This window comes from Cyprinodon tularosa, unplaced genomic scaffold, assembly GCF_016077235.1.
Source record: "Cyprinodon tularosa strain WSP-4 unplaced genomic scaffold, ASM1607723v1 ctg70, whole genome shotgun sequence".
Lineage (NCBI taxonomy): Eukaryota > Metazoa > Chordata > Actinopteri > Cyprinodontiformes > Cyprinodontidae > Cyprinodon > Cyprinodon tularosa.
Window position 1 is genome coordinate 3,385,881 of NW_024039452.1, and position 22,178 is coordinate 3,408,058.

At 40.3% G+C, this 22,178-nt stretch overlaps 3 protein-coding genes across 3 annotated transcripts; 1 reads left to right on the plus strand and 2 right to left on the minus strand.

Moving 5' to 3' along the window:
* Window positions 1-1,080: 1,080 nt before the first annotated feature.
* On the plus strand, window positions 1,081-1,924 carry LOC119772171 (C-C motif chemokine 3-like 1). Its single transcript, XM_038268498.1, has 3 exons — window positions 1,081-1,247; window positions 1,334-1,445; window positions 1,576-1,924. Exons 1-3 carry the CDS (start codon window positions 1,178-1,180, stop codon window positions 1,673-1,675), a joined length of 282 nt encoding a protein of 93 aa, XP_038124426.1. The 5' UTR covers window positions 1,081-1,177; the 3' UTR covers window positions 1,676-1,924.
* Window positions 1,925-4,582: 2,658 nt separating this feature from the next.
* LOC119772161 (C-C motif chemokine 3-like) lies at window positions 4,583-5,425 on the minus strand. Its single transcript, XM_038268487.1, has 3 exons — window positions 5,261-5,425; window positions 5,066-5,177; window positions 4,583-4,973 (listed from the first exon to the last, which is right to left on the minus strand). Exons 1-3 carry the CDS (start codon window positions 5,328-5,330, stop codon window positions 4,880-4,882), a joined length of 276 nt encoding a protein of 91 aa, XP_038124415.1. The 5' UTR covers window positions 5,331-5,425; the 3' UTR covers window positions 4,583-4,879.
* Window positions 5,426-18,883: 13,458 nt separating this feature from the next.
* On the minus strand, window positions 18,884-19,742 carry LOC119772160 (C-C motif chemokine 5-like). The gene is made up of 3 exons (XM_038268486.1): window positions 19,594-19,742; window positions 19,398-19,509; window positions 18,884-19,261 (listed from the first exon to the last, which is right to left on the minus strand). Exons 1-3 carry the CDS (start codon window positions 19,661-19,663, stop codon window positions 19,165-19,167), a joined length of 279 nt encoding a protein of 92 aa, XP_038124414.1. The 5' UTR covers window positions 19,664-19,742; the 3' UTR covers window positions 18,884-19,164.
* Window positions 19,743-22,178: the final 2,436 nt, after the last annotated feature.

Consider the following 22,178-nt stretch of genomic DNA (forward strand, 5'->3'; position numbering starts at 1 on the left):
TCACCAATTTAGTGCTACTTGGTCCCAATGGAATTTCACATTGGGAACCTACTAGCACTAAGTTGCTAACTGGTTAGCAAGACAACGGCCACAACAAAATGCGCTTGCGAACCTTCCGCCTCAACAATCCCGCCCCCTTGATAAACGACCAATCACATTCACTTTATTCACTCTTGTAAAGTCGTGCACCACTCTGGAGAATACGGAAATGCAACGGTTGGAAGAACCATTTCCCTATGACTTTAAAGTTGGTTTTTCTCTCTTAACGTAAATGGCTTCCTTCACACCCCTTTCAAACCAACTGTCTTCTTTGTCCAAAATGTGAACATCCTGGTCCTCAAACGTGTGTCCTTTGTCCCTAAGGTGTAGGTCAGGCGTCTCAAACTGGTTCCAGAAAGGGCCATGTGGCTGCAGCTTTTCTTTCCAACCAAACAATGGCACACCAGATTCCAATTATCTCATCAAGTGAGTCCAGTCTTAACATGACTTGATGAGATGAAAGGACTCGTCTGCAACCAGTTTGACATCCCTGGTGTTGGTGGAAAGCAGTCTTGTCCAGGGGAGGTAGCAAGCTCCGCACTGCTTCAGACATTTTGAATTGAAAAAAGCTTCCTGGATGGGAAGCAAAACGTCTTTAAGCTTGGAAGCAAAGTCCAGTGGTTTTTTTTTTATTTTTATTATTTTACTTTTTTGGAATGACTACGACCTGGATGACTGAGAATCTTCACCAGCATGAAGTATGTGTAACACCACTTCTATATATATTTACTTTTGCAAAAGTAAAATGTGCTAGAGTATTAAAGGGTTACCTGACTTAACACCTTAACACGAATAAATAATAGATAGCTTAACTTGCCTTTTTTTTTTCCAATTTTAAGTCTATTTTTAAACAAATTAAAGCTTGAAAATATTTTAAGAGACTCAAAGTTTTTCACGTAGATTATGTTTTGTTCTGTATCTAACTTTGGTCAAACCGCAGCTGCATCTCCTCCGTTCTCCGCCACCATATCTGAGTGGAAAGTTTCACAGACGCATGTAACCACATATATCCTCCTACATTAACCCCACTAACAACTTGTTTTTTTTTTCTTACTTCATCAGCATAACTCTAGACCTTGTTTCTGCTTAAAGGTCTGAACCACCCAGCTGCAGCGTTACTCTGTATCATCTGGTCATCATGAAAGCCGTAAACATCTTCCTGCTCTGCTTCCTGGGAGCCGCTCTGCTGTCCGCAGTCCTTTGCGATAGTAAGAAAGATTAGAGTCAGATTTAGGAAAGAGCTGCTGTTTCTTCAAGCGTTAAAATGATTTAATTCATGCGTTTTTGTTCTCAGATACGACTGGTCCTGATGGCTGCTGCTTCCAGTTCTATCCACGGCGAATAATGAAAAGTTTCATTGGTTCATATTACTACACTGATCACCGCTGTCCCAAGGCTGCAGTCGTGTGAGTACTACAGACTTACAAACCTGTTAGGTTTTTAAACTACATCCATTATTTCTACTGTAATGTGGTCAATACTATTTAAAAGGGAAAGATCATTTTTTATATTTATAAATATTGTTCTTTGCTCTAGTTTGGTCACAATAAAGAATGGCCGCAACATCTGTGTGGATCCAAATCTCGTCTGGGTGGAGAGAATTATGAGACATCTGGATGAAACGGACTTCAAGTGAAAATCTTGTTTTTCCTTTGCTTTTTATCCCATAAACTATAAAAAAAAACATTTATAACTATTCATAATGTTTCTTTCAACCAGCCATCTATTTTGCTGTGGTTCACTGGTTTCTTATAATCCAATGTCATGTTGAACTATGTTCCCTTCTTTGAAAAACTCTTCTATGTTTTCTTCTTTTCTTGTATTTTATGAAATTATTTACCTTGTCTGTAAATTTTATATGAAATAAAATCCACATATATATCTGCTTCTGTTCTTAGAATTTATTTCAACGATGTTCAGACTTATTATCTCTCTTTGGTACGATAAGATGAAAAAATGGATGAGATAAAAATAAGAAAAGATAAGAAAATATATGATAAAACAAGATACAAGAGGATAAGATAAAACATGATAATTTAAGACAAGATCAAAGAAAATTCAATTTGATGTGATTTGATAATTTCAGATAAGATAAAATATAATTCTATATAATACAATACTTTATGACAAGATAAAATAGGATAATAACTGAGAAGAAGATATGATACAATACATGGGTTTTGAAAGTTTCAAAAGGTTAATTTAATACTTTTTTTAAGATCTTGAAGTCAACGAATTATCCACATGTATCATAATAAATACCTTAGTCATTTTTAACCCACTTGATTTGCTGCACTTATTCATGTTAATGATAAATCTTCTTCATGCTCCAGGGTTACTCGTGGAGTCCCACAGGCATCAATGCCAGGGCAAACTCTCTTTATTATACATATGCTTAAACTTAGACAATTTCTATTGACATTTTGTATACTCAAAGGGCCGGATTTATCAAGATTCAATATTGCGTGCAGTAATTTGCGCTCGCAAACTGGAATTTTGCGCGAGGGGCTGAACCATGGTTTGCGGGTGATTTAACAAGAGTGATTGCGTAACTGGTGGCAGGTGCAAAACTGTTGGAGACGCCCTATTTAAATGATGGTTTTGCGCGTTTTGTGGTTTGCGGAAAAGTAGTTTGTAGTTTCTACAAACTATAGTGCATTAAGAAATTTAAATCTTACAGTGACCCCAACAACAACAAAAAAATATATATATATATTTAAAGAAAAAACTTTGGCAACCTTTATTCCCTAAGGTGGTATGTGGCTGAATTTCTACTTCACTGCAGTAAAAAAAAAAAATAAAAATTTTGGCCTGTAGAAAAATGCACATACCAAATGGCTCACAAGAACTGACTGTGGATGAGATTACTGCGCGTATGCATCCCCGCAGCATTGGCATGTTGCTCCACAGGCCCAGGGAGAGAACCCCGTCGGACAGCACTTCGGAAAAAACGAGCTTGGGAGATCCCAGCTCTCGCTGCAACCGTACGCTGGAATGACCCGGATGCAAAAAAGTGCAACGTTGCAAGGAGTTTTGTGATATCTGGTATTGCGTGGGTCCTCCTTGCGGCTGGCTCCAAATCCATTCGGAGTTCCCCCAACAGCTCCAAAATGTCAATGCTGGATAAACGATATGTTTTGATGATCGTTTCCTCCTTCATTGCAAAAATATTCACACAGAGTGAAAAAATGCGTTCTCTGCGTCTCCTTGCTTCATTTCGATGTCTCCTTCTTGCGACAATAACCGCTGCCATGTGTGCGCAATTACGCATACAGACCATTTGCACCTTCTTTTGAAACGTGTTAAATATAGTCAGATACCGTTAGCAAAATTGCTTTCAGGTTTGATAAATCACTTTGCGAGTGCTAAATTAATATATTTACATGTTCTCCTCCCACAAGACGCACTTTTGCGTGTAAACGCCCCATATTGCATATTCATTGCAGAAAAAGTACTAAATGGATAAGAGGCGCTATTTAGCACGTTTTAAAGACCAAATCCTTTTAGCACGCTGTTGATAGATCAGTTTGTACATGTTTTAGCGTGCGCAGTGAAATAGCTCACGTTTTTATACACGCAAACCTTTGATAGATCCGGCCCTAAATGCTTTTAGCACACTGTTGATAGATCAGTTTGAACATTTTTTAGCGTGCGCAGTGAAATAGCTCACGTTTTTATACACGCAAACCTTTGATAGATCCGGCCCATAAAACAGACCCATTGAACACTTACAGAATTTTTAGCACTTTTAAAAACAAATGTGCTTAGAGAAGTCTGAAAAGTCACTAAATATAGCGACAAAAGCACATAGGGTAAAGTTGGCAATGCTACTCTTCACACGTTTGTTTTCAAATGGTTTGCTGCTGACTGGACCTTTCTGCACATGTGCAGCAAATGGACTGATCCAATGTGGTGGACACTATAAGTGTTCTGATGGCATTTTAGAGAAAGGATTTTTATCAGCAACATCATTAATGTGCACAAATTAGTAGCTGTGTTAACCATGCATGTAAATGGAGGTTTATGGGGCCCCCAGGAACTTGGGCCCCTAGGCAACTGCACTACTGCCGCTGCCTGAGATGACATCTGTTTGGTGCAATGTAAATAAACTGACTGAACCCGCATTTTTAGAGGATCCTGCATAAAAGCTGTTTCTACATTAATCAAGGTGAGTAGATGTAAACCTGTGACCTGCACCATAACTATATGCTTTTGTCTCTTTACCTTCAGTATCTGAGCAAAGGAGAAGCAGCAGCTAAGAGGCTTGCAGAGCTGTAGAGCTTATTTTCTCATACCTTCAGTTTAAGAACAAGATTATATATTTTTGTCGCCCTCTGCTGGGCAGATAAGTGAATTGCTTTGTGTTCAGATTATTAACACATCCTGTGGAATGCCCCAACTTAGCAGAGGGTATGTGACTGTTTAAAGATATGCATAGCTGTGAATCCTTTTATTTACAAAAAAAAGAAACTTTGTGAAAAAAAACCTTATGATTTAATGTTGATATTAAACTCACTTGATTAAAATAAATAATCAGACGCACTTGATAAAAGTTGCATTTATTTCATTAACAAAACCATATAATACACTAAAACCAACAGACAAATGCTGCTGATAGTGTTAGAGAATTAAGAGAAAGGCAAAAGAATGAAATAGAAAAAGCAAAAAAAGGAAAGCAATCTCCTGGTTACAATCAAGCTTTTAAAAAATACACAGAAAATCTAAAAATGTTTGCATACTGGAAGAAAAATCTTTGATTACTTGAAGCAGAAAAGCGCTTATACCAACATGAAGGCGTCTCTGCCACATGATCCGATAGAGCAGGACAGGATGCAGCTCCTTAAAGGGATTTTCTCTGAAGAAACTTGATGATCTTCTCCACCCAGTCTTTACCTGGCTCCACACAGATGTGGCGGTACCTTTTAGTTATTAAACTGAAAGCAAGGAAATGCACATTAGATTTTTTCCCACCAATAGGAACAAAAACGGACAGAAAATAAAGTAATATGTAGCTTTTAGTACTTACACAACTGCTTTTTTTGAGCAGCGGGAATCGGTCTCGTAATACGAAGTGATAAGATTTCTTCTTATCGGATTGGAGAAGAATTCAAAGCAGCACTCATCAGGTTCTTTTGAATCTAAAAATAACAGCATTAATTATTGTAATATCAGCTGATTAACAAGTAGCATCTCTAAGTGACATTAACTGCCATAATCTTACGGTTGCAGAGGACTGGGGACAGCAGGGTGGCTCCCAGGATGCAGAGCAGGAAGATGTAAGCAACCTTCATGATGATGGGATCGGGTAGATGAGAAAGATTAACACTCCAGCTGATGGGCTGTGCCTTCTAGACTAACAGGGGGCTAATGCTGCCTTTATCGAGAGAAAAACTGACAAAAAAAAAATGTGTCAGAGGTGTGTCAGTGGCAGTGTGTTTGTGGTTACACAGCAACTAAATGGTAATGATGGTGAAAGTTTCCATTTTGTTTGACAGAGCTGAAGAGGAAATGCAGCTGTGGTTAGACTAGATGTGAAAACAAACAATTCAACTCAAAATTGGACACTAAGCTCAAATTAATCGGAGAATTGGCTCCATTTGTCGTTTCCCAGGATGATTTTGCTATAAGATAAACTTGTTTCAGTGAACATGTACCTCCCTGGAAACCGGTTATTGGTTTAGCATTTTTCAGAACTTCAGATCTGCATTTTCTCCAGACTTCTGCAGACAGAAACGGGGAGAAGAATGACCCAGAACACAAGTGGTTCCCAGTAGGGATGCACTGGTACTGATATCGGGCCTGACAGCAGTGTGAAGTTCTTGTAAAAATAACCCGACACTCTGAACCGATACCGCTTCTATATTTGACACGGATCACAGTAGAAACACAGTTAAGTTTACTCTAGCTTAAGTTGTCAAGAGGCCCTTCCGTGTTGGAAGAAATACCTTTACTGAAACTAAGCTGTACTTGATCCGAGGTTAAAGTCTGACTTTGCCAGCTTGACATTTTAGAAAATAAAGTAGAAGCCATTCAAAACTAGCCTGGTGAGACCATCCTGATCTTGCGAGCTTTCAAGGTTTCACTCGCTTATCAGTCTGGAGACTCTCCGTTAAAGAAAATTTGGAGCCGTTCACCAAACGAACGTCCAATCAGCGTTGGCTTTGAGGCGGGCTGAGGTGTGACGCAACGAGAAGCGCGACAGTTCAGTCTAAAGAACATGGCGGCTTCAGCCAATGAAACTAGCGTTAGCGTGGCTATCGAGCAAGTTTTATCGGACATACAGAGTATTTCTTCACTGAAAGAAGAGCAAAACACTGCTCTGGAGGCTTTTCTCAGAGGAAAAGATGTTTTTGCTCTTCTCCCGACTGGCTTCGGTAAGAGTAGCCTGGCTTGTGGTTGTGTTTTCGTCGTCGCTCTGTTAGTACGTCATATGCTTCGTTGATCTGATTGGTTTATTTTGCCCGTCTATCACCAACATAGGCCAATCAGTCAAGGACCAGCTAAGGGCCCAGCAAGGAAGTGGGGAAATTTTAAATGGCTACTACTGTAAGTTCTAAACTTTTCTTTTTGACTTTTTCATTAAGCACTTGAATCAGTGCTCAGTTTGGGCAGGTACTAAAATTTCAGTGCTTGTACTTGATTCGAAGAAATCTGGTATAGGGACATCCCTACCTCCCATGGAAGCGAATGCATTTACCAAAGAACTACAAATAAGAAACCCCATCTTATTTGATTAAAAAATGACATTTGGACCAAAAACGTCAGGATTACAGGATGAAGGTTCTTACTAGATACCATCTGTTTGAAATTGATGTCTGTGTGTTTAAATGCAGAACTGCATACTACTGGGATGTAAAATAATTGCCATCATGGCTTCGTCAAGCTGCTGCCTACCTTTGTGAAGCAGGGAAAAAAAAGACTAATACAAAGTGAATCCAGTAGAACTTTTTATTGCCTAACTGGAATGGGTGGCAATAGTTGAATAAACTTTTGGCTCTCAAAATGGTATCGCTGCCATTTTAGTTGGTACTCGCCGATACCGATAGCACCATTTTAGTGTTGGATAGACTTAGACTTAGACTTCTTTATTTGTCATTTTGTATGCACTAAGTGCATACAGAACGAAATTGCGTTACATACAACTTATGAACGTTGCATTGATATTTCAAATGGCACGAGTTATACAAAAAGTGCAGCAGTGGTCAAAGTGTGAACAGTGCAGAGGATAAGAGACAGTGTGCGAGTTGCAGTGGTTCAGTGCAAATAGGCATTTGTGCAAAAAATGCGTTATTGAGAATAGAAATGAGATGAACAATTAAAGGGCTAAAAGTTAAACGTTCAGCAGCACTGATGCCGGATAATGTGCAATAGGTGCAGAGTTCGGTTTGTGGATCAAAGGTTCAACAGTCTGATGGCAGTGGGGAAGAAGCTGTTGCAGAACCTGGTGGATCTGCAGCGGATGCTGCGGAACCTCTTCCCAGAGGGCAGCAGGGAGAACAGTCCATGGTGGGGGTGTGAGGGGTCTTTGATGATATTACGGGCTCGGGACACACAGCGCTGTGATGAAATGTCCTTAATGGAGGGAAGAGGAGCCCCAATGATTCCTTCTGCTGTCCTCACCACCCTCCTCACATTCTTCCAGTCAGAGGCTCTGCAGCCTCCACACCACAGAGAGAGACAGCTGGTCAGAACGCTCTCTATGGTGCTTCTGTAGAAGGTTGTGAGGATGGGTGGGGGCAGGCAGGCTCTCCTCATCCTCCGCAGGAAGTACAAGCGCTTCTGTGCCCTCTTCACTAGAGATGAAGTGTTTACAGTCCAGGTGAGGTTGTCTGTGATGTGCACCCCCAGGAACTTTGTGCTGCTGACCACCTCTACAGCTGAGCTGTTGATGAGCAGTGGAGCATGGTGGGGGCGGTTTTTCCTGAAGTCGACGATGATCTCCTTCGTCTTCTCCACGTTCAGTATCAGACTGTTTTCACTGCACCAGCCCACGAGCTGCTCCACCTCCTCTCTGTAGTCCCGGTCGTTGTCGTCCCTGATGAGGCCCACCACCGTTGTGTTGTCCGCAAGCTTCACGATGTGATTGGTGGTGAACTTGGGGACGCAGTCGTATGTCATCAGGGTGAACAGCAGGGGGCTCAGGACGCAGCCCTGAGGGGAGCCCGTGCTGAGGGTGATGACGTCAGAGGTGTTCTGACCGACCCGGACCGACTGAGGTCTGTTGGTGAGGAAGTCCAGCAGCCAGTTTCGAAGGGGTGTGTTGGATCAGTATATATGCAACACCAGTTCTAACAGATGAGGGGTTAGGTGCTGAAACTGAATGGTTTTAAAACTCATTTCCACTTACAGTAATAATATATAAAGAAAACAAGCTAATATACAAAAACTTCTTTTTAAGAAATTCATCTGCAGTCCTCAAGACCTTACACTAAAGCAAACAGCTGGTAATGAGAAAAATCTTTTGAATCAGGTTTACTGGAGCAGAAATACGTCTATGAGCTGCAGAGCAGATCTTGAGGACTGGAAGATGGACCTCCACATTGAAGACCTGTTAAATCTGCAGGCCTGAGGAGAAGAATATTCAATTAGATTATAATGTTAAACATTTTGACTTGCTGAAAAGTACTTGGAAACATTTATGATCGGTAGTATTCTATATCATGTTGCCATTTGGTATTCTATTTTGCAGCACATCTGTAGGAGATAATAATCATCTGGTGCTGAATGAGGATTCTGTGATATTCCGTCTGTCATTGTTTTGGTTCTGTTTAAGTTTTTTTTTTTTAGTTTTCATTGGTTTTTGAGTTTTCATGGTTTCCATTTTGTTTTATTCTAGTTGTTTTTGGTTGTATTTGAGTTCTCATGTTTACCCTCTGTTGCCGCTTCTGTCAGTCTCCTTCTCCCTAGCTCCCTTCTAGTTGCTTCCATCCACCCCTGTTCCTGGTCTGCTGATCAGCCCAGTCTTTGTTCAGTCTCCCATTTATACTCCTCCTCTTCAGTCACTCTTTGCTGGTTTCTTGTTGTACTTGGCTCCTCATGTGTGTTTCTCATGACGTTTTCTGGTTTTTGGTTTTCTGCATTATTGGATTTTGTTGCTGTTTACTGTAAAATCAGCAAATACTCATCTCTGCATTTGGTTCCCCAACCAACTACATCCACCTGAAGACACCTTCTTCAGATATTTTAGTCTTTCAGGGTTAATGAACATCAGCTCACATGAATACAGGCTTCTGATGTAGAAACTGACCTGAACCCAGTTATAAACAACATGCATTTATAGGTTGACACAGTTTGGCTGTTAAAAATATTTCATACATAATTTCCTGTTTTCTGTGTATTGAGGGCCGTGCAGGATATATGGGGGGTAGAAATGCTAAAGAATTTTAGTTGACCAAATAAAACCAAATGCAGTAAATACAGAGAGAGTGATACAAAAACCGAGGAAATGCCGAGAAAATTATTAAGCTGAGGAAGGCTGAATCTCACAAGTTTCAGAGACTAATTACTGACCATGGAAAAGATGTTGGAAAACGATTGTGTAGAGGGAAGCATTATTCAAACTTAAATGATCGGCAAACATGCTGTACAAAATAATGATAGCATATGTCATATGAAAGCCTGAAAGGAGGACGCTCAAAGTTATAATATTCTTAATTTTACCAAAGGATCCTTCTTTCTCAACCATCTTCAGGGGCCCAACATCAATCTCTATAACAGAGTCCCCAGCTCTGGTGCTGCCATCATATTTGCAAAAGATCTTTAAAAGATTTTGTTGGATTTATTCAATGATGATTATAAAATTAATGTGTGCTTATGAAACATTTGTGCAAGGGGATGCTCCACTCCTGTCTCATGATCCAGTCAGGAGACCATCCTGCCTTGTCATTCTGATGGAGCATTCTGTCTTCATGAACTGACCAATTGTTCTGTCAGAACAATACTCTGTTTGTAACCATGTGTTATGTTCTGTTAATAAAACGCTATTTATTTATACATAAACTATTTATGACCCCGACAGATTGGCTCTTTTATAGATCTGTACACAGGACTTTTTCAGTCTGCTGTGTCCCGTCTTGAAACCAGCTTCAGTGTTACTCCTTCAGTCTGACTCTACAACCTTCACCTCTGTGATGGAAGCAGAGTTTGACATGCTCCTACTCCCCGTGAAATTAAAATCCCTTTCTCTACTTTAAAAATGCTGATTGTTTCCAGTTTCCCCAGCTCTTTTCAATCAGGTTTAAATCTAATATGCAATAACTTAGGAAAGAACACAATAATAACGGATAACAGCAGGGTGACCACGCATCCGGTGGCTGAAGTTGGCTTCTGATTCTGGCTTCCGATTCAGGAAATGAAGAGTAATGCCACCTAATTTTTTTGCTACCTTCAGCATCTTTAATCTACTCTTATTAAAAAAACTACAACAACTAGAATCATGAAACCTGGGATAGATTATTATCTTCAGGTTGACAAGCTTTTTAAGAAGAAAGAATGGGCACAGGGAGAGTAACCGTGGCTGAATCAAATTGGGAGATTCAATGGACAGTACTGGGATGCCATCGGTACTGCTTACATGTGGGCTTTATTTTCTACATTTAATGGAAATAAGACTGTAATACAGAAATCCATCTTGTCCAGTTGCAAATAGGACATACAGCACCATTGAGATTGTGTGAGTGTCTCATACATTTCATGAATAAATTTTTATTTATAATAATGACTCTTTATCAATAACAAAGTTTTGTGTAAAATTTAAGATTCTATTTTTTTATTGCTTATGTAACTTTTATTTGAAGGTTTGATGATTTCAACAATTTGCAAGACCAGATGGACAAGTGGACCAGTGAGACTCTAAAAGTCCCTTCATGCCACAGCTATAGAATGACCAAGAACAGATTTCAATGCTAATATTTAACCTAACATTAAAACAAAGGTAGCCACCATAATAAAAGTTTTTAATTTTACATTGTTATATTTTTGCACAGGTCATGTTTTTTGCATGGACTTCCCTGTTTTACTAGTCACAAAGTACATGTTTTCAACAAGCTGTTCCTAACGCCCTGCCATCAATGTTGACAGATCTCGGAGGAAAGTAGATTTGCATAAATAAAATTTCTAGGATGCGTTGGTACGTTTGTGCTACCAATTTTTGAAATTATGTCTTTCTAGGCTGCTCAGTGGAGCAGCATGAAGGTTCTGGGTTTGATACCCAGCTTGGGGTCTTTCTGCATGGAGTTTGCATGTTCTCCCTTAGCGTGGGTTCTCTCCGGGTTCCTCCCACAGTCCAAAAACATGACTGTTAGATTAATTAGCTTCTCTAGATTCTCCTTAGGTGTGAGTGAATGGTTGTATGTCCTGTTCGTTTCTGTGTTGCCCTGTGATGGACTGGAGACATGTCCAGTTTGTACCTTGCCTCTCGCCCATTGACAGCACCCCTCGCGACCCCAATTGGGACAAGTGTGTCAGATAATGGAGGGCTGGACATTGATATCTTTCTATATTTCTATATAATTTGGCTGGACAGCAGCACAGCAACTATTAAAGATATTGTAGAGGATTTCTGGGATCATTTTAAAAGACACGCCCTCTCCACTTAAAAAAATGCATATGCACAACCCTGTACCAGATCCCGAGAGGGAATGCCTATTAAACTCATGCAAGAGCATGCACAAGCCCATTTTGTGGTTGTGCACGCTCTGTTAAAAAGTAGCTGTTCTTATAGCTCATACAAGCTTACTGTGTCCGAACGTCCATCCTAACCCCTAAATCCACTATATAGAGCGAAGGTTCTATAGTAGACTTTATAGTGAACTCCGTTAACTGACCGTTCAGACAGATGATCACTGCTTTTTCCTCGCAGTTGTTCACATAACTCCTCGTCCACTGCGCGGTGCCTGCGCCATCTTTGTTATTAGTTGCCGCTGTCAGGTAGCTCATGGCGACAGTGGGCGCTGTGACAGCAAAACCCATAATGCTTTGTGAGGAGATCTCAGTGTCATGACAAGTTTGAGATCTGTCCATTTATGACTTCAAGGCACACATTGTGTCTCAGTACAGGTGCTGGTCATAAAATTAGAATATCATGAAAAAGTAGATTGATTTCAGTAATTCCATTTAAAAAGTGAAACTTGTATATTATATTCATACATTACATACAAACTCATATATTTCAGATGTTTATTTTGTTTAATTTTGATGATTACAAATGACAACAAATGAAAATCTCAAATTCATCATATCAGAAAATTAGAATATTACTGAAGACCAATAAAAACAAAGGATTTATAGAAATGTTGGCCAACTGAAAAGTATGAACATGAAAAGTATGAGCATGTACAGCACTCAGTATTTAGTTGGGCCTCCTTTGGCCTGTATTACTGCAGCAATGCGGCGTGGCATGGAGTCGATCAGTCTGTGGCACTGCTCAGGTGTTATGATAGCCCAGGTTGCTCTAATAGTGGCTTTTAGCTCTTCTGAATTGTTGGGTCTGGTGTATTGCATCTTCTTCTTCACAATACCCCATAGATTTTCTATGGGGTTAAGGTCAGGAGAGTTTGCTGGCCAATTAAGAACAGGGATACCATGGTCCTTCAACCAGGTACTGGTAGCTATGGCACTGTGTGCAGGTGCCAAGTCCTGTTGGAAAATGAAATCTGCATCTCCAAAAAGTTGGTCAGCTGCAGGAAGCATGAAGTGCTCTAAAACTTCCTGGTATGTGGCTGCGTTGACCCTGGACCTCAGAAAACACAATGGACCAACACCAGCAGATGACATGGCACCCCAAACCATCACTGACTGTGGAAACTTTACACTGGACTTCAAGCAACGTGGATGAAGTGCCTCTCTTCTTTTCCTCCAGACTCTGGGACCTTGATTTCCAAAGGAAATGCAAAATTTACTTTCATCAGAGAACATGACTTTGGACCACTCACCAGCAGTCCAGTCCTGTTTCTCTTTAGACGCTTCTGACGCTGTCTGTGGTTCAAGAGTGGCTTGACACAAGGAATGCGACAGCAGAAACCCATGTCTTTCATACGTCTGTGTGTGGTGGTTCTTGAAGCACTCACTCCAGCTGCAGTCCACTCTTTGTGAATCTCCCCCACATTTTTGAATGGGTTTTGTTTCACAATCCTCTCCAGGGTGCGGTTATCTCTCTTGCTTGTACACTTTTTTCGACCACATCTTTTCCTTCCCTTCGCCTCTCTATTAATGTGCTTGGACACTGAGCTCTGTGAACAGCCAGCCTCTTTAGCGATGACCTTTTGTGTCTTGCCCTCCTTGTGCAAGGTGTCGATGGTCGTCTTTTGGACAACTGTCAAGTCAGCAGTCTTCCCCATGATTGTGTAGCCTATAGAACTAGACTGAAAGACCATTTAAAGGCTTTTGCAGGTGGTTTGAGTTAATTAGCTGATTAGAGTGTGGCACCAGGGGCCATCAATTTTGAACCTTTTCACAATATTCTAATTTTCTGATATGATGAATTTGAGATTTTCATTTGTTGTCATTTGTAATCATCAAAATTAAACAAAATAAACATCTGAAATATATGAGTTTGTATGTAATGTATGAATATAATATACAAGTTTCACTTTTTAAATGGAATTACTGAAATCAATCTACTTTTTCATGATATTCTAATTTTATGACCAGCACCTGTATATGTTAAACAACCTATTTTAAAGTTGCACCATGTCAAGTAACCTCTCAACATGGACCCTGTTTTTTACCTGTTGGACATTGACCCAGCTTTCATTTAAGGAACAAGCACAAAATCAAAACTGACATGTACGACATGTTACATAATGTCCAAGGTCAGAGATTTTTATTTGAAAATTATTTTCTGTAATGTTTAATCAAACAAAAAACAAAAACAAAAAAAACAGGTGGCATGGGAGTGGAGATGTAGCAGTTACAGCGAGCAATATTTAAAATACTTTGAATTCAAGCCAGTGTTGGAAACATTGTGATGATCAGGGTAAGCTTTGGCAGTTAAGAAGAAAATCATGTCATTTTTTCTGAGTTATTTTTTAAAGTAACATAAACCTTTTTTTAGGACAAAGCAACTGAAACCGTTCAAGCAAGACATCTTCATTGTCAACCAGAAAGGTGTGGAGAAAACTCTTAAGATAAGGCGTCCTTGAGCTAGTTTTTAACTTTTCTAGTTCCGGGTTGGTGTCCTGAAACTTTTTAATGTGTGTCTGCTTTAGCATTCCAGAGTAGAATAATAATGTCATTAGCAGATGTCCGTTGTGCTGGACCAGAGGCATTTCTGTAAGTTGCTGGACACCAGCCCTTGAGGTCAGGTTCTGAGGATTCCTGGGGTTGGCAATTTTTTCATACTCCTTTGGATGTCCATCGTATTTTGCATGCTCTTCGTAACACTTCCTGTAAGTGTCACATTTTCTTTCTTTTTCATGACTAAAAACTATACAAAATACTTATTTGGTGTCAATATACAAGGATTGTGTGAAACTAGTAATAGCAAAAGGCAAAAAAAGAAATAAAAATTCAAGGGTAGTAAACAAGCAATATTTATGGTCCACAAAGAATCTATATACAGAATCCACAGTTAGATTATTGGCTTTGTCTCACAAATAATCTGATAATACATTTTAGCCTATGACTTTCAATTAAAGATATTAACCTAGGTAGCTAAAGTTGTTTTTAACGAAACATTGGAGCTCAACTTTTCTTCTTGTTACTTGTCTTTATTCAGAAAATACATGCCTTTGTCCTTTTGAATTCTACAGCACATCCTTTATGGTAAAGCAATGCCACATTTTAAGTTTGAAGACAGTGGGTTCCAATCATCTTTGATGATGAAGAACAGCTGGACAAAATCATGAAGTAGCCTACCTAGTAGTAGTAGAGGCAAAATACAGGCAGAGAAAGCTAGCAGGCTGTGGCTGTTCATTGGAGCTCTGCCGCTGGTCCTGCAGAGCGCAAAGTAAACATAAACAATGAACCTAGACAATAGCAAGATCCTATGGCAAGCCGTTTTGACGATTATTAAAGGTACACTATGCAACCGGTGTTGATTTTCCAGCGAGGCTCCCCCCAGAGGGCGAAAGTAAAAGTGCACTGTCGTAAATATGCACAGCTGTTCTCCTGGTTTCTCCGTCAAGCCAGGCGCGGTTGTTTTGAGCTTAGCAGACAGGCCAACGCAACGAATGACTAATGCTGCGTTCACACCGCAGCTGGCGCGACAGAAGCAGCGAGTTTACATGCAAAGTCAATGGTGGACGCGCGTCAAGGCGCAGAAAAAGGTCCCGCGGCGCGTTTTGAGCAGCAGGCGCAGCTCGTCTGAGCAGCTGAAGCAGCGCGTCGGGCGCGTTTAATCATCTGACGCAGGGAGAGAGACACAGCGCTGATGATCACTCCTCTTAAACAGTTTATTGACGCCTAAATTAACTTAAAATGCAGAAATTTGCCGGCAGAATATGTTGGCTTTTATTATCCTGCTGCCTGCAGTTTGGATTATTTAGATGAAAAACACCTACCAGCCGCCACGGTGAACCGCGAGGAGGCGACCCGGCCAGAGGCTGCTGATGAAGGGTTTCCTACTGTCGGCGCACTGCTGGTATGTGGGGGTCTGAGCGGCTCCGACAGAAAAAATATTGAAGGCAGGATAATAATCTGAATGAACTGACTGCACTGATTACGTTTTCAGGTGTATTTTCTCACTTAAACACATATTAAAACTACTTTATTCCCACTGATCACAGCAAATATAGCTGCAAGGCAGATAAAGGATAGTGAAGCTCCGCCCAACGCGCGTCAGACACACTTTTGCACCGCACAGCCAGAGCAGCAAAGCTGCTTCAGCCGCGCGTCAGAACTAACTGGTACAAGCAGCAAAAATGAAGCAGCAGACGCGATTTTGCTGCGTCCGATGTGAACGTAGCATAACTGCACAAAGATCGCCACTGTGCTAGCAACGAGCATGCTTTTAACTGGGGGCGTGTAGCAGTTCTCGCCTTAAAGCAAGACCGACTCTCGCAAGACTTCTGAGCCTGTGGGTGCGGGTCGGTGCTCCTGCAATTGCAAGTGCGGTATTTCCCCCACAGACCACCAGGGCGGCCAACAATACCTTTGTTCAACCTGAAATGACTCATTTAATCATCCAAAACGTTATGGAACACATTAATTAACTGAAAAATGTTGCATAGTGTGCCTTTAACTTGCTTGAATACGTAATACAGATGTCTCAAATGCATTTCTTCCTAGTCAGAATGAACTTTTCAGATATCTAAAATAACATTCTTCCCATCTAAAATAAATATTTCAAATATCTGAAATGTAATTTTAGTATTATACATGACATCACCTTTCCTATTTTTGTGTATTGGGCTTTTACTCTCAAATATGTAAAATAAACATTCTTCCTATCTAAAAATGAATTCTGGCAAGGATAAACTCTAATTTCAGATCTCAATAATATAGTTACTGCAAGTTATGACAATTTAAGATATTATTAAAAAGTGCCACTAAATACATTTACTCTTTTTTTTGTTAAACTAATTACTAGTTGCAAATAGTAAGAGAAAGTCCCAGTCTGCGTAAATGGATTCAGCTTGAACAGTTTATACATGTAAGTTATCTTTTTTATAGTTTAGGCAGCTCCGATCCAGCAGTCCTGTTTTAAACAGTGGAGAGTTTGGGGGGAAACACAAACTAATGTCAGAATACAGATCTACACTATATTGCCAAAAGTATTTGCTCACCTGCCTTGACTCACATATGAGCTTAAGTGACATCCCGTTCCTAATCCATAAGGTTCAATATGACGTCGGTCCACCCTTTGCAGCTAGAACAGCTTCAACTCTTCTGGGAAGGCTGTCCACAAGGTTTAGGAGTGTGTTTATGGGAATTTTGTACCATTCTTCCAGAAGCGCATTTGTGAGGTCGCACACTGATGTTGGACGAGAAGGCCTGGCTCTCAGTCTCCGCTCTAATTCATCCCAAAGGTGTTCTATCGGGTTGAGGTCAGGACTCTGTGCAGGCCAGTCAAGTTCATCCACACCAGACTCTGTCATCCATGTCTTTATGGACCTTGCTTTGTGCACTGGTGCACAGTCATGTTGGAAGAGGAAGGGGCCAGCTCCAAACTGTTCCCACAAAGTTGGGAGCATGGAATTGTCCAAAATGTCTTGGTATGCTGAAGCATTCAGAGTTCCTTTCACTGGAACTAAGGGGCCAAGCCCAGCTCCTGAAAAACAACCCCACACCATAATCCCCCCTCCACCAAACTTTACACTTGGCACAATGCAGTCAGACAAGTACCGTTCTCCTGGCAACCGCCAAACCCAGACCCGTCCATCAGATTGCCAGATGGAGAAGCGCGATTCGTCACTCCAGAGAACGCGTCTCCACTGCTCTAGAGTCCAGTGGCGGCGTGCTTTACACCACCGCATCCGACGCTTTGCATTGCACTTGGTGATGTATGGCTTGGATGCAGCTGCTCGACCATGGAAACCCATTCCATGAAGCTCTCTGCGCACTGTTCTTGAGCTAATCTGAAGGCCACATGAAGTTTGGAGGTCTGAAGTGATTGACTCTGCAGAAAGTTGGCGACCTCTTCGCACTATGCGCGTCAGCATCCGCTGACCCTGCTCCGTCAGTTTACGTGGCCTACCACTTCGTGGCTGAGTTGCTGTCGTTCCCAAACACTTCCATTTTCTTATAATACAGCTGACAGTTGACTGTGGAATATTTAGGAGCGAGGAAATTTCACGACTGGATTTGTTGCACAGGTGGCATCCTATCACAGTTCCACGCTGGAATTCACTGAGCTCCTGAGAGCGACCCATTCTTTCACAAATGTTTGTAAAAACAGTCTGCATGCCTAGGTGCTTGAATTTATACACCTGTGGCCATGGAAGTGATTGGAACACCTGATTCCAATAATTTGGATGGGTGAGCAAATACTTTTGGCAATATAGTGTATGTGACCTCACCTTAAACTCTGATTTAGTTTTATCTTCTCTCTCTCCACAGAAGCTACATCTCTCCTAGCTTTCTGTTCATTTGTGAATCCTTCCTGCAGAGGATTATTGGCTGTGTTGCTGAGGACCTATTGTGTAGATCATAGACCAAAATTCTGCCTTAGTTTATCTGCTTAGCTGTTTTTATCACCTAGATGAAGCTACATCAGGAGCTACAATACTATTACAGTTAATGTTTTACTTTTTTCTCTTACCTAAAGTATTCCTGGTTCTTCTGTGCTGTTTTAGTGTGTGTGACTCTGTACTGTCTTCTCAACCTCCCTGTTTGTTCTGGCAGATGGCTGCTAACATCTTCCTCCTGTTAAAAGGGAGTTTTTCTCCTCACTGTCACCACCTGCAGGCCTCTAACTGATCATGTGGCCAGGCTACTTGGCCAGGGAGTTTATATCCCTTTGCCTGACTAGTCAGTGTGCATGGTGATCGCTCAGGGCCCTTGAGGGTCCGAATCCCAAAATGGCCCTCTGTTGTGCACCTTGCCACACTTAGAAAACCGTTGTCTGTCTGTATGATTAGATTGAAATAACTCTGTGAAGTGCCTTGAAATGCCATTTGTTCTAAAATGGTTCTAATTAAGTAAACTGATTTGGTTAGATATGCATTGCATTGCAATTGGACCCTCCATAAGCGTTAGTTCAAGAAAACCAGTAAAGCCCCGACATTATTATTCAGGATTAACGAAAGTAAATCTGTTATTTGCAATGTAACTTTATGCATTTGAAAAGTAGTTACAATCTCACTATTAAAGTCCTCTTACTTGAGACTTCATTTTTAATATTAAGCAATCAGAATCATTTTTATAAAAGTTGCATTTATTATTTAAAAATCAGCCAAAACACAAATGCTAATGATGATATTTTATTGAAATGAAAAAGATCAAAAAAAAAAAAAAAAGAAAAAAAAGAAAACACAACATAAATTCCTCCTGGTTGAAATCACCACTGTAGAATATGTGTTGTACAAAGCTTTAAGAACAAATTATTGCAAAAAAAAAAAAAAAAAAAGCTTACATGTTGGAAGCAAAATCAGAAACTTAAAAGCACTGATACCGAAATGATGGTTGCATTGCTACATATACTTAACATGATCTGATAAAGCAGAACGGTAGGCAGCTTCTAGATCTCTAGACCAGGGACTGACTCTCCAGGTAATTGATCATCTTCACCACCCAGAGCTGCTTAGGGTTCACACAGATGGGGCGGGATCGTTTTGTTATTAAGCTGAAAGGAAAAAAATATATAGTGTTTGCCAAATATAAATAATGTTTAATGAACTACAAATTTAAGAAAAAAAAAAAAGAAAAGAACAAATTACTATCTAACAGAGAATGAAAGAAACTAAGGTTCTGGTACTTACACAACTGCATTCAAGTGGCACCGAGGATCAGTCTTGAAATACGAAGAGATCAGCTCATTGTGTATGGGACTTGGAAAGTATTCAAAGCAGCACATATCAGGAGCACTTCCACCTGAAAATAACAGCGTTAGGTAATTTAATATCAGCTGAGTGGAGAAGTGGCATCTCTAAGTGAAATAAACCTCAACATTCTTACTGTTGCAGAGGACTGTAGACAGCAGGGCGGCTCCCAGGATGCAGAGCAGGTAGATATGAGCAACCTTCATGATGATGGGATCTGGTAGATGAGCAGAGGAGCTGTGCCTTCTAAACAGACAAGGGGCTAATGGTGCATTTATCGAGATGATAACATTTAAATGTGTCAGAGGTGTTAAAATAAATGGGGTTTTGTGGTTGAACAGGAAATAAATGTCAAAGATGGTGAAACTTTCTACTTGGTTTTGCAGGTCGGTAAATTTAAAAGGAAACCCTACTGTGGTTAGAGCAAGTGTGCATTCAAACAACAATGTGTATGACTCATTTAGAAATAAAAAGGGAAAATCTATTAGACTTAAAACAGGATATTTTATTTCATATGTTTATTGAAGTTTATAATAGTTGTTAAATGAATTAGGCTTTAAAAAAGGCTTAATTACTGCTATCATAATGAAATGCTATGAATTGAAATGTCAGCTTTCTTTATTACTGGACTGATTGGATCCCAGAGGTAAAGTTCAGACCATTGAAAGTAGATCTCATCAGCAGTCAAATTAACCTCAATCCAGAGGCAGCTGTGATCATAGCTCGAGACTTGAATGATGTAGAACTAAAATTTGTTCTGCTCATTTTTATAAACCTATAAAGTTTCCCACTAGATAGAGAGAAAAATATTTCACCAGGTGGACAGTAACTTTACAGGAGCGTTCAGAGCAGCACGTGGTCTTAACCTTGGAAAGTTGCATCACATCTCTGAGAATCCACAAAACCAAACTCACCATCAGAAGCGTCCAGGTTTGGACTGAGGAGGCGCTCTCAGCCTTACTGGCCTGATTAGAAGTTATTCATAGACGACGCTGGTCTCTATGCTTGGGTTGCCAACCGTCCCTTGAAAAACTGAATCATTACGTATTTAGAAACAGAAATACTTGTTCTGTATTTAGTGGAAAAGGAACACACTTTGTTCCGTTTACTGTGAGAGTAAAAAAAACCTAATGGAAAATGAAGAACAAGGGAATGTCAGATACAAAACTTACGGTAAACTTGTTCCCGGGCCCCTTTCCTGCATTGTGACCAATTAGCTGACATCACATATGTAACGATCCGGAATACCCTCATCCTCATTATGATTTATTTTTTCAGTTTTACAACTGTAGCCTGCATTTAAGGCACAAATATGCATACAAGTTTGCACAAGATTGCTGTTGCACCAAAAATGTGCACTATTTATTTATTGTTTTATATTCATTTAAGTTGTTTGAGTTAAGCAGGACAAGCTTATGTCTAAGATACTTATTTAATTCAGCAAAGTTTTTTTTTTGTTATTAAAGTGAATTGCTGAATAATAATTTGTTTTCCATGTGTTCATGTCACTCACAATTATGCATCTAATTCAATGCATGTTTGAGTCAAACAGTTAAAAAAAATCTTTTCACACATAAAAGGAGGCTAAAGAAAAATCACGCAAGGAGGAGTAAAGGATATCGGGTAAGCTGCCCTGTTTTTGTTTTCAGGGAGTTGGCAACCCTACTCTATGCTGTCCGGCTTCTTATTTGTCCAATACATTTAGGTTTGTTCAAGTTCATTTTCGTAAGCCTCAAACTTAATATTCCTTACGTTCAAGGCTTACTTGTGGTGTACTACAGGGCTCATTGCTAGGGCCAATTGGTAAAATTATCGGATAGTATGGACCCAATTTCCCATTTCCGATTAATCTAAGCTCCTGTTTACCTTCCTTTCATTTGCTCCCTGTTAAATCAGGAACATAATTCAAAATTCTCACTCTCAGGTAGAAAGCCATTAATAACCAAGCTCTATCTTTTATCAGAAATCTAATTCTACATTATGATCCTAACATAGCACTACCTTCCTAACCTGACTCCGCCAGATGGATTTGCTGCGCATATCCATCTGGAAACCTTCCGTTGAAGTAATTTTGGGAAGGGGCGAAAATACTGGTTAGCTGATTGGCCTATGTTGGTGATAGACGGGCCAAATAAACCAATCAGATCAACGAAGCATATGACGTACTAACAGAGCGACGACGAAGAGGAGCCAATTGATAGATCAAACTCTTGCCGAAACCAGTCGGGAGAAGAGCAAAAAAATCTTTTCCTCTGAGAAAAGCCTCCAGAGCAGTGTTTTGCTCTTCTTTCAGTGAAGAAATACTCTGTAATTCCGATAAAACTTGCTTGATAGCCACGCTAACGCTAGTTTCATTGGCTGAAGCCGCCATGTTCTTTAGACTCAACTGTCGCGCTTCTCGTTGCGTCACACCTCAACCCGCCTCAAAGCCAACGCTGATTGGACGTTCATTTGGTGAACGGCTCCAAATTTTCTTTAACGGAGAGTCTCCAGACTGATCTGCGAGTGAAACCTTGAAAGCTCGCGAGATCAGGATGGTCTCACGAGGCTACTACCTTCCCAGACTGCACGTTTGTCAGTAGCTCCTAGAATTTCTAAAAGTAGAACCAGGCCCCTCTCCTGTGTATCTAACTGCCAGTTTAAGTCCATGAGGTAGACACGTGTCTACTTTTTAGATCAGGCTTTCTTATTTACCTTTTATTAAAGAAGATTTTCTTGTCA

Bases quoted from the DNA above. Each gene is read 5' to 3' on its own strand.
- LOC119772171 (XM_038268498.1), top strand. From the start codon at position 1,178: ATGAAAGCCGTAAACATCTTCCTGCTCTGCTTCCTGGGAGCCGCTCTG. The intron at 1,248-1,333 runs GTAAGAAAGATT...TTTTGTTCTCAG, and splicing joins GTCCGCAGTCCTTTGCGATA to ATACGACTGGTCCTGATGGC. The intron at 1,446-1,575 runs GTGAGTACTACA...TCTTTGCTCTAG, and splicing joins TGTCCCAAGGCTGCAGTCGT to TTTGGTCACAATAAAGAATG.
- LOC119772161 (XM_038268487.1), bottom strand. From the start codon at position 5,330: ATGAAGGTTGCTTACATCTTCCTGCTCTGCATCCTGGGAGCCACCCTG. The intron at 5,178-5,260 runs GTAAGATTATGG...TGTTATTTTTAG, and splicing joins GTCCCCAGTCCTCTGCAACC to ATTCAAAAGAACCTGATGAG. The intron at 4,974-5,065 runs GTAAGTACTAAA...CCTTGCTTTCAG, and splicing joins TGCTCAAAAAAAGCAGTTGT to TTTAATAACTAAAAGGTACC.
- LOC119772160 (XM_038268486.1), bottom strand. From the start codon at position 19,663: ATGAAGGTTGCTCATATCTACCTGCTCTGCATCCTGGGAGCCGCCCTG. The intron at 19,510-19,593 runs GTAAGAATGTTG...TGTTATTTTCAG, and splicing joins GTCTACAGTCCTCTGCAACA to GTGGAAGTGCTCCTGATATG. The intron at 19,262-19,397 runs GTAAGTACCAGA...TTTTCCTTTCAG, and splicing joins TGCCACTTGAATGCAGTTGT to CTTAATAACAAAACGATCCC.